Consider the following 12,061-nt stretch of genomic DNA (forward strand, 5'->3'; position numbering starts at 1 on the left):
TTTCAGTATTTTGCCATGTTAGATACAATTAGTTTGTATGAGTATTAGACTAGAAAAATCAAAAAGAAAAGAAAGTCTGCCCTCTGATTTGTTATTTTTCACCTAAATGTATACAAAATTGACTGGTTAGGTATACAAGTTACATTCCCATCTGCTGGGAAAGCTTGTAACTGAAATGAGATGCAACATACAGAGATAATACAAAGATCCAGCATGCAGCTAAACAAATGGGGGGGAAAGGTAGAGCTCTGCTTCTAATCTTAGAAATTCTATAACATAGGAATTCAAGGAATTTGCCGACCATAAAGACAACTAAAGGCAGGCTCAAGTGCAAATTGCACTGGGAATGAAGGTGCAAAACCGAGATTAAAGAGAAGTAAAATTATGGGATAAGTGCACAAGAAATATTTGTGCTAATAGGAACACATTTATGGAAGACCATAAAAAGTAAGGACAAAAAAAAATATAAAATCTGAGTAAGATACATGAAGATACAGGAAGTTTAGGAGAAAGGGAACATACCCAGAGCACTGGAACACAAAAGTGCTTTTAACTACAAAATTTCAAATGTGCTTTTTGGAAGCAGGAAAAGAAAAAACTGAGGAAAAACCCAAAGAGATCAGAAACCAAAACATCAGAGTAATGCAGGCAAAAACAGGCAAAAACCTACCAAGGCATAGCCAGGGATACCAGTATTGGAAGATAAGAAAACAGAGAGGAAATTAAGCTTAGCAAAAAGCTAGATAAAAGAAATGCGTGATAATATAAACAAAAAGAGACAAAATGAAGAGCCTTGAAACAGAACAGCATAAAAGGTTTCAACAAAAGCAGATAAAGTAACTCAATTTGGAGAGCTGTATAAGGAAACCTCTTGTATAAACACACTTTCAATTTCTCACTTGTGGTAATAGCATCAATACCAGCAATATGCAGCATCATAAACAAATAAAGACATCAAACACATTTTGGAATGGAACCATCAGACTTCGCTCTGAGCAGCAGAACTAAAAATAATGTGTCACAGCTTACAGCAAGACTGAAGGATTTCAGTTGTGGAGTAGGAAGGATTGTTATCACATAAGCAGCAAAGCAGCGTCTAGAAAAAATTCTTCACTGAAGGATGAATATATTCTAACACTATTCTGAGGGGCCTTCTAATGCACACTTACAGAAATAGCACTGTACATGGATACTATGCACATGGTAAATCTCTCTGAACAGACTTTACACTGATGCCAGGAAGTTTGACAAGGTAACATGACTTTTTGGGGGGAAACAAGTTTCACTAGTTTGATTATAAAACTAGATAGGCAGCAGCTACGCGAGTAAAGAAAAAAAACAAAAAACCCACACAGAGATCTACCAAAGCATAAATATAATCAGTTACCTTTGTTCGAGCAAACAGCAGCATGGCAAACATGGTAAAGAGAGAGAGATGAACAGCTAGTAGTAGAACAACACTGTTGGAAAGAAAACATATCACATGCATTAATACCAACTTTATATTATTTTTAATATCTTTTTTTAAAAATGCAAAAGGATGCCATATAAAGAAAACTAGGGATATTGTCAAGAAGCTGTATGGAGATAACAGAAGATGATCTAAGTTTTGACTCAAAGTAAGAATCACACTTGTTCAGATCATTCCAGCATGAGCTTAGACAATTGTGTGGTCAATGAGATTCAAACACTTGTTTTGCTGAAGTTAGGGTCACATTTATACCTTCCTACCAAAATACAACATGTTGGATTACGTACAGCTTTGATTCTCCTGGGACTTGTTGGTTAAAAACAAGTTAAAACAGGCAAGGACAATAAGTTCTTTAAGACACACGCTTACGGTGGTATGGGTTGTGTATCTGAACTCCTTCAAAAATCATCATGCTGTCTGGCTACAATTTCTCCAGTGGGATATCCAATTCAACATGACTGTAACATTTAACACTTATACTGCTAAAACAATTTAGAAATGAAAAAGCTGAAGCACTCTGAAGATGTCAAGAAAGGTTTATCTTCTTGTGTGGCACTCAGGAGTGCAAGACAAATACATGTATGTCTACCCACACTTCTGAGAAGCTGCCTTGGAGAAACACAGCAGAGACCTTTGCCTACATGATGCCCCAGTTCTTCCCTTAAAACAGGGCTCTATGTGACACGTACAGAATTAAAAACCCCCACTCGACTAGCATCAAAAGCCTTATCTGCCGCATACAGAGTCACATTATAAGCATTCTAGAGAAATTTTACAGACTAAAGGAATCAACAAGTTAACACAACCTCCATCCACTGCTACCTGATCTCACCCACCACTCAGCTGGAGACCATCAAGAAGACAGTTACTCAGATCTCACACGCGAGAATACTAAGGGTAACTATACACCTTCTGTGAAAGTATGTTTTCTATGCTATTGCCTACCTTGCCATTTCAGGCAATGTGCTGTTGATGCTTTTTAATGTTTTTTTCATCATAGAAGAATTCTGAAGGAGAAAGAAAGGACGAAGAATTCTTCTTATCCTCACATCCTGCAAAAACAAACAGATCAGATATCAAGTTCCCGTAAGACTAGCGCCACAAGTATTTTTAATACAAGTTTGTCAAAAAAAGCTGATACACATCAACAAAGTCAACAGTTTAACGTAAAAAAGCTGTGCTCAGAAGCTAAATCTGCCCCCCCTGCAGTCACAAAATATGCAAAAGATTTTATAGTTATGGGTGCCTTGTTAAAAGAATGATAAATTGCTTTAAAAATGTGCTATGACATTTCAATAGCCTGATCAGGCCACTAATTATAAAAAAAATCTAACTTCACTGCTCAGTAGACATAAGAAGCAGGCCAAGAGATGGCGTTTCCATATTTTCTGCCAAGTTCCATTTCAAAAAGGGAATTAATAGTGAGCTTCTTTCAGTAAACACACATGCACATTTTGAAAACAAGTGCTCGATTTCAATTTGTGGCGGTTTTTTTTATAATTAAAGGGCCCACTTATTACTCAGCAATTTCTGCCTCTGACAGGACTCAAACAGCTCACAGTCTTTATTTTCCGTAAGATACACTAAAGCAGGGGGCCTCAAACTAGGGCCCACGGGCCGGATACGGCCCCCCAGGCTCCTCAATCCAGCCCCCGGTATTTACAGAAACCCCCCGCGCACCAGGGGTTGGGGGGCGGAAACCAAGCAGCCGCAGATGACTGCCTGCCATTTCATCCGCGTGCCGGCTCCCTGTTTAAAAAGTTTGAGGACCCCTGCACTAAAGCATTTAAGCTGTTTGATTCTTGCATTCAAGATGTTTGCCAGCCTTCAAATTATTTCTGTGACTTATCAGCTACTTAAAGTATTTCAGCATCCTGCATTTTAGGATCGGTCTTCTCAAGGCCACACGGAACAGGAAAAATGTCAAAAATAACCATTTTTTTCCTCAATATTCCCTTGTTCATACATCCCAGCAGTCAAACTGCTCCTTCTACCACTGCTTTGCATGGGAGGCACCTGTTCAAACTCCTTGTCCACTACCACACCTAAAGATTTTACAATTAATTCTTTTCAAGCATATTCCCATACTGTAAGCACAATCTTCATCCTAGATAATTAACTGCTTTCAGCCACATTATATTTATTCAGCTTGAATATGAAAAGGACATACATATTTTGGTTATAGTTGTATGCTTATAAGCTGAAGTGACATCTTCTTCCAACATTTTAAGATCACCTCTTTGATACTACCATCACATCCTAGTCAGCAGTGACCAGTGGTCACGATGTAGACTCTGCCATTGAATTAAGACAAGAACATAATTCTCCAACTGTATGACAAAATTGGTGCTATGCAACCAGAGTTTTCTCTATGCTTTTTGATTGTTGACAGACTATAGCATTAAAGCTCTAATTCTATCAATGAACTCACATCTTGTATTAATCAAACAGAATGCCCTGAGAAGCTACATTACACCAAACATTTTCTGTGTTTCGTTGTATTATCCAGCTACCCAAGACCAAAAGATCAAAATGGAACCATCTCATCCTCCTCCCTTAATTTTCCAATATACCGCATCCTCCCTGCTAACTATCCCTTTGCAGGTTCTTCTCCTTTCCACTCTCCACAACTAAGCTGCTGTTGGTTTCTGCAGAAATCAGTTCTTACCTCTGTGCAGAAAAAGCTTAGCGATACAATCCAATCAGCAAGAGAAACAATTAATGTCAGTATGTAAGCCATTAGCCATTTATTTTTCCAAAATTCTTCCCATCCAATTAAGTAACTCTGGGGAAGAAAAAACAACAACCAAAGGATTTAAAAAATAAATTCCAATACACTAATAAGTCAGCATCAATTGTTTTCCAAGTATTTGTCATTTTAAGTAAGTGCTCATAAAGAGCTCCCTTAAATCCAAACAAAAATACACCAATTGGAGAATTTTTCTACAAAAACTAAATAAAGGGCAGTAAAACTGAGGGGTGCACAGAGGCCATGTGAGGCGAATCCTTGGAATGCAAGAAAAATGTCTACTTAATATGGATAAAAAGAGGTTTTCCAGAAACAAGTATCCAAAGAAAAGTTCAGATTCTGATTATTATTAATTTTGTTTAAATGAACTGGCATATATTTGACTATTACGTACCCTGAATTTTATAGCCTAATACAAGCAGCTAAGCCAATATCATTGTATTCTTAGCAAAATTTATTTCACTTTTTCTACAGAAACAGGAGTTTACATTTCTTAGGTTAAAAAAAAAATCATTCAGAAAATACGCATTTACTAATTTCTCCTGAAAGTAAGGCTTTATTAAAAACAAAGCAATCTCATCACGCAAATCCAAGATTTGAGTAACAGTTCCAAGACATTTTCCAAAACATGAAAACAGAGACAAGCCACACTGACTATATCTACTGAGCTGCCCAACACACCAAGTATTTCATTCGATACCAGATGAATGCAATGCTTACCTTCACGGATACATCAACCACGAACACCAGAAAGCAAATCAGCTCAATGCTTTCTGTTAGGCCACACGGAGGATTCCACGCAGGAAGGCGGTATCGTACATCTGACGTGATAGTAAGCGAAGAAGGCTTTTCAATAAAAGCCAATGCCAGGATTACAGTAATGGTTAAACTCAAAATCCTGTTAGGATAGAGATGAAATTAAAAAAAAAAAAAAAAAACCAAACAAAAACCAACCACAAAAAACTAACAACCCACAAAACCACCCCAAAACACACCAAACCCAAAAATGAGTGAATAACAACAAAACACTTACTGCAAAGCAATTTTCTTAGAAGTAAACCAAGTTTATAGCATCATATTTATCACAAATGGGTTAGACCACAACACAGCACTTGATTAGCATGCTGTTGCCTGTATTAGCATAATATAACTGCTGACCACTACATAATCTTCAGTAGTATTCTTCTGAAACTAACGGCAGCAGACAACCTTGCTACTATTTAACACATTTAGAAACAGCCACTTGAGAAAAGTCCTAACACACAGTGCTATAAAACAGGTCTGCAATGGTCCTATGGCTGTTCTAAAGAGCCAATCTACATGACCATACTTTCATATAACTTGTTGCTTTCCATTTCTATCCTGTTCATGTGTAGTCAAATGACTTGCTACCTACAGTAAGTTCTAAAAAGGATAAAAGCACAATTATCTAATTATTTAACAAAAAGAAAAATGAAGAATAAATTTTTATAAAGACTTACTCCTAAATGAAAAAGCAAAAAAGAATACCAAGTTCTTACCACTGGCAAGTTCTTGAATAGTACCATCGATAAAGCCACAGGGATTTGGAGTCCACACGGTGATTTATAGATCGATACTGAAGGCAGAAAGGAAAAAGGATAATTCAAGCGTTACATTCAGTCTGCCTCAAAGGCAAAGATTAAGTTACCAAAATAAACCAAGTTCAAATCAACAAAGCTCAGGTCTTGAGACAATTCCAGTTTCACAATAAAGAAATTATTGTACACATTATTAATCAGTCACCAATGATCATAGCTGTAGTCACATGCGTGTAATGGGAAAGGTTTTACTGAAGTCTCCCTAATCTGAAAAATCACACATTGCTCAGATGATCAAACTGGGTGGCAGTCATCAAAAGCAAACATTATCATCATTACAGTTCCTGTTCCATGTACTCATCAAAATGGTCCACCCATTTAGTTCGCCCTTCTAGCATACATACCATTCATGCATCTTCTTTTGCTTTTCTATTCCAAAAAGCAATAAGATGCAAACAAATTAGTTCTGAATATAGGAGACCTCAACATACTACTTTAAACAGAAGATGTTTAACAGTCACAGAAGGACCTATGATTCATCAGAACAAGCTTGCTTTTGCTGAAATCTGCTCAGACCCTCCTCTGCTGCTGTTACTCTGCCTCTGCTGAGAAGTATCTGTTCCAGAAAGGTGTTTGCACCTAAAATATGTCTGATTCTGTGTGCACACATACACACAGACACCCCGCCCTGAAACCTCCCAACCAAAAGCTATCCGAATGCAGCAAGAGAGCTCAAGAATTGCCCTCCAGCATTCCCACTGCCTGCAAGTAATAACTGGGAGATAACAGGATCTAGGAATCTGCAGAAAAGGAGAGACAAAGAAAGAATGAAGACTGGCAAAAGCAAGATGTTCAACTGAAGCAAGAGTCCCAGCTCCTCACTTGAAGCTAACCTTAAACTCCACCAGCTCTTAAGCTATGCAAACAATCAGATTTAAAGGCAAATTACAGGGTATACTCAGTTTCTTTCAGCAGTAAGGCCAGTCACTCTCACAAAAAACCCAACAACCCTAAACCAAAAACCACCCCATAAACCAACTCTTTTGACAAGCTTGAAGAGAAGACACCATCTATTTCATTGTATAGAAAACATGTTTCTCCCAGGCAGAAGCACATTGAAACTTTCATACCACAGGAATCTGGAAGTCTGATTTTGCTTTGTGAATCAACACAATGTTACAAGGAGATCGCCTGAATGCATAGAAACTTGAAAACTACCAGAATATACAACAAATATCCAGCACGAGAAGTATAACAGCTAACAAATGACTTATTTACCTGTATTGCATCTTCAATAAATACTACAGCTTGGTTTATATAAAGGTCATGATCAGCTCCAGTACCTATGAAGTTAAAAAGAAATAAGAATCACTCACTGTATTTTAGTTAAGGGTACAGCTTGCATATTAGTTAAGAGAAGCACCACAACCATGGTTCTCATGACAAAGGGCACTATACACATGCAAAAAGTAAAGAGACAGCTCCTGCCATGTTTGCTCTGTCAGCAGCACCATGCATTAAATGAAATTAATAATAGCAGTAGTCTCAAACATATCATGCACTTTTCTGTATTTTGTGAAAAGGTTCTCCCTTACATTCACCTTAAGAAGCTAGATTACACTATTAGTTAACGAGCTATCACAAGACTGGAATATTTCTATACAAAGCTAAGTCTTAAGTAACACACGTCTTAATGGAGCTTCCATCAAATCATTCTTTCAAAAACTGTACAGTCAACTAAAGCTGGAAAAATCAGACACTAGAGCTGTAGGCATTTTTACTTTTGTTTCATGAAGATACTGAGACTTAGACTGATCTCATTCTCTCCAAAACCAGTAGAAATCTCCAACCAGGTAAGAACAACATTAAGTCCTTTTTTAATTTGCCCTGGGAGTCATTATTACCATATCAAACAGATCAGAGTTTAAGACACAGAAAGGGGTGAAGTACAAAGGGGGGGGGGGGGGGGGGGGGGGAGAATCACCAAATTAGTTACTATGCAACATTTCAAAACCCATTACTAAACCTATATGAAGATACATACATAGTAAAAGGCAATCACCTGCGTTCACTTGAGTTAGGACCTTTGAGTAGCTAAACTGGCAATTAAGCCAACAAGAGAGACTAAGGCAGTTAAGGCCAAAATGAGAAATAAAGAGGAAGAAAGCAAGCTGAGGAGGCTAGAGATACACAAAATAAGTGCTAGTGTAACCTTGTCTCAGAGGGGAAGTGTCCCAAGCAGCACTTCATACTGCCTCCTCACAGGAGACAGCGATCTCAGCACCAGATACAGTGAGAAAGAGTCAGTCCCAGTGCTAGCACATTCTCCAGATGCCAAGCAATGCCAGAAACGCCACGGATCCAAGTCCCGGATGATTTTACATCCGATATGATTCAGCGGCATTTATTTTCTACAAAGACCACAAGCAGCTTTTACATGTCACTATTTATCTGAGCATAAGCAACAACACAGTTTTATACTTACTAATTCTTACATCAACCACTGCGCAAAAGAGGCTGAGCGTAAACAGGAGATAAGCTATGCCCAAGCCACAAAGATCTTATCTCTTTCAAGACAGGACACAACAGCGATATAAAAATAAAGTTGTTTAAAGGTACAGTATTAGTTAAAAGGATAAACAGGGACAAGCGAAAGCCTTAGGTTCTTGGAGCACAAGCCAGTCTAGTGCTGATCCCAAAGATTTTGAAAGGGCGATATCTAAGCAACTGTTGCTAATACAAAACTAAAACAGGGAAGTTACCAAGAAATATTTAACAATTCCAGTTTTTTTTAAAAAAAGAACCAAACCAACTACACATTCTCCATACACGCTACCACAGACACACAATATATTCTGCAACTCTTAGTCACAGCAAGTGACACTTAGTCACAAGTGAGGATGGAAGCGCTGCTCGGTTTGGGGGTGCAGGACCCCTCACGGCCCCCTGCGCTTCGGGCAACGAGTAAACAGGCAACAAAAAGAGAAGGTTCACTTCAGTGATGATACCCTGGAAATAGAGAACTTGAGGTCTCCAAAGGAGCCTTTCCTGGGGAAATTGAGAAGCCAGACCTCTGACGTTCGCCGAGTTACAGAAAAAAAACTTGCCAGCACGTTATAATAAATAAATAATTGGGGGACATAAAATCAAGTCTCACGCTGCAGCAGGGCAAGGCTTGTACCTAAGGTCTGCGATAGCGGCTCAGCCAGCCCGGGCGACCGCGGCGGATCCCTCAGCACCGGCCCAGGCGGAGCTGCCGCCGAAAACCGACGGGGCGGCGACCCCCGCCGAGACTCGGCCCCGCCGCAGGCCGGGGGCTTCGCTCCTCCATGGCCCGGCCCGCCCGCTGCCCGGAGAGCGGCAGCGCGGGGGGAAAGGCAAGAGGCGCGCCGGCCTCCTCACCGCCTCAGGCACCGGCCACCTCAGCGCCGCCCGCCCGGCCCGCGGTGCCGGGCCCCGGGCACGCCGCCCCCGCCCGCCCCACCGCACTCACCGTCCTCCGCGGCGGAGCGGGCACCGCCACCGGCCCGCCGCAGCCCCCGGCCGGCTCGCCAGCTGCGCGGGGGCAACAGCGGCTCAGCCTCAGCGCCGGCACCCACTTCCATCGGCAGCAAGCAGCGAGCTCCCGCCGTGCCGCCGCCGCCGGGGTGCGAGGGGATGGGACGGAGGCGGGGGCGGGACGGGAGGGCTGCGCCCGCCCGGCGGCCCCGCCCGCTGCACGTGACCGCTGCCGGGGCAGGGCGGGAGCGCGGCTCCTCCCGCCGCCCCGGGGCTGCCGCCGCAGGTCGGGCCCGCCCTCCGCCTCAGGGGCCTCCCTCGGAAGAAGCGGGGGTTCTTCACCGGAATTAACGAGAGCAGATCCCAGGAGACGTTAAAGATTAAAGAAAAAAAAAAAATTGCACAAAAGTTGCAGCTTTTTTACCTGACGGCAGCTGTAAACTCAGTACCTCTAGTCAGTGGCTGCCTCGGGGAGCCGCGGAACACTGAGACCGCACGGGCCTGGGGGTAGGATTCACGGAGAGAATAATTGTGAGGAGAACATTATAGTCACATGCTTCGGTAATCATCTACATCCCTAGTCGCAGAAAGTATTGAATTTTTATTTTGTCACCTAGGCATCGCAGAAGCAAGTATGAATGTAGCTTAGGCTACTTCGGCTGCTAGGACACGCTTCTTCCCTTCTGCTACTCTCCCCCTTTCCCCACGGTCCTCTCATACACACTTGCACTGTTGAATTTCATAAAGCTGCTCTAAAGAGTAGATGTCGGCATATTTTGAAGCTACACACACTTTCCTGCCAGGTACGGGGAGCTATGGCAGCATAAGGATAAACACGAAAGCGCATCAATTCAATACTCCAACCAGAGCCATAAAAGTAAGTCCATCCTATACTTTTTAATGAGCAGTGGGGTAGTTTTTGCTTTCAGTTGCACAACTGATGGGTAAAAAGAAAACATTAGAGCTTTATGCTGATTTCTAAATAAGTTGGGGTAAGAACCAGCCTTTTTGGGGAGATAAAGATAAAAAGGAAAACTCTGTGACATTACCATAACCGTCATCACTAGTAAAAAGTGAATGTCAGCAACTACACGTTACAGTTCTTTCCCATTCTCAGTAGAGAACAAAGCACGAATAAACGAGAAGTTTAACTAGAGGTATCAGACAGAACATGTACAGGGAAAATTTCAGGATAGTAAAAGGAAAGTAGGGTGGGCTGATGCAATCTGTACTCAGCACTAGCAGATGAGAAATAAAATGCAATTTGCACACACGCTGCAAGTGCTGCTGCTGAGGAACACAAGTGTCCTTTCACTAAGTATCTGAAATATTCAGGGTAACCACAGTAACAGGATGCACATATAAACATTGTATTATTTTTGGTATTATTTTTTATTTAAATGAAAGCAAATGTTTCCTTCTTTCCTCTTCTGTGATTGTCAGGAAGGAGAATCAGTAACTTCTGGAAGAAAAACACAAATAAGCAGCTTTCAAGTATACAACAGATTTCTGAACTTCTGTTCAAAATTCATCTGCTCTCACTGGCTGGAAGGGGAAGTGGAAGGGCCCAACTGATTGTGCAGGAAGGCAAATCTCACCTGGGGTTGTCCGTCAGACAAACATATACATTCTTAGTACCAGCAACATCCACTAAGGTAAGTTAGCTATGTATTTAAATGAATAACATATAATAAACCCACCAAGAACAATGCAGCATCTTTAACACCAAGTAAATCAACTTTGCCTTTCTGGTTTGCGGAAAAATGTGGAGAACATGCCCTTGAGCATTTTCCATTAGCACAATGTACAACCATTTTAACAAAAGTCTCGCTTGGTCTAAGCTCCCCTGCTGTCACAGTTCCAGCATTGTTTGCCCCCCAGAACCTCAGAAATGCATTTCCAGTTTCCCCTACTAAAAGCCCACCTTTGAAATCAAATTAAAAAAAAACAAACCAAAACAAACAAATAAAACAAACAGAAATAGCCAAACATTAAATGAACAAGCAGAAAAGGGACTCAAGTGAAGGAACAAGCCTATCTTTATACCTTCTCTTACTGCTCCAAGCACTGGACAAATTTAAGATCAGCAAAGTCATGAAGTTAAAATAACTTTCTGAAAACAGTAGGTGAAAGGTGGGTAACACAAACTCAAAGGCTTTATACTTCATTCTGCAATATTCACACCATTTCCAGATGTTTTACACCCAGCAAGACCGATTCCAACAGTAAAAGGATCATGTGGGCAAGTCCAGCTGCTCATGGCCAGTAACAGATGACAGCTCATGGACAGGTAGCAGAAGAGCACAGAGTAATGACAACAATGGCATGGATACCAAACGTGTGTCCTCTCTATTCAAGACACCATGCACCAGAAGACATTTCTTATTTCAGGTACACCAAGTTCTCTTTACACATCAAAAATGCCAGGAGGGAAAAGACACCATGCCAACTTTATTCAGAACCCTTAAAATACAGATGAGGATCTTGGAAAGCAATAACAATTAAATATCCTGATGAAGTAGGTATTACTCCTCTCTGAGAAAACTAAGAAAGAGATTTTAAACTTAATCGTCACAAGTTACACAGCAAGCAGACATAAAACAAGAAGCTGAACTCTAATTTGAATCCCGCTAACAAGGAGATTACCTATCTGCTTCAAGTTAGACATGCTTCCAATACCTTGCTGAATTAGACCTTATGTGGCCATTCAAAACACTGGACCAGTCTACATAGCCAATGCTAGAAAAATAAAAAAACATGTAAAATAAAGACTGAGTCAATTAG

At 40.9% G+C, this 12,061-nt stretch overlaps 1 protein-coding gene across 1 annotated transcript in view; it reads right to left on the bottom strand.

Annotated features, from left to right (window-relative positions):
* The window catches only part of TPCN2 (two pore segment channel 2), a 30,881-nt gene extending 21,430 nt beyond the window's left edge, over window positions 1-9,451 (bottom strand). The window contains exons 1-7 of the mRNA XM_055722702.1: window positions 9,273-9,451; window positions 7,058-7,122; window positions 5,741-5,817; window positions 4,941-5,118; window positions 4,140-4,256; window positions 2,417-2,523; window positions 1,388-1,460 (exon numbers count right to left, since the gene is read on the bottom strand). Coding sequence (XP_055578677.1) covers window positions 1,388-1,460; window positions 2,417-2,523; window positions 4,140-4,256; window positions 4,941-5,118; window positions 5,741-5,817; window positions 7,058-7,122; window positions 9,273-9,384 — 729 coding nt within the window. The 5' untranslated portion in view covers window positions 9,385-9,451. The remainder of the gene's footprint in view (window positions 1-1,387; window positions 1,461-2,416; window positions 2,524-4,139; window positions 4,257-4,940; window positions 5,119-5,740; window positions 5,818-7,057; window positions 7,123-9,272) is intronic.
* Window positions 9,452-12,061: the final 2,610 nt, after the last annotated feature.

The sequence above is a fragment of the Falco cherrug genome, chromosome 10, assembly GCF_023634085.1.
Source record: "Falco cherrug isolate bFalChe1 chromosome 10, bFalChe1.pri, whole genome shotgun sequence".
Taxonomy (NCBI): Eukaryota; Metazoa; Chordata; class Aves; order Falconiformes; family Falconidae; genus Falco; species Falco cherrug.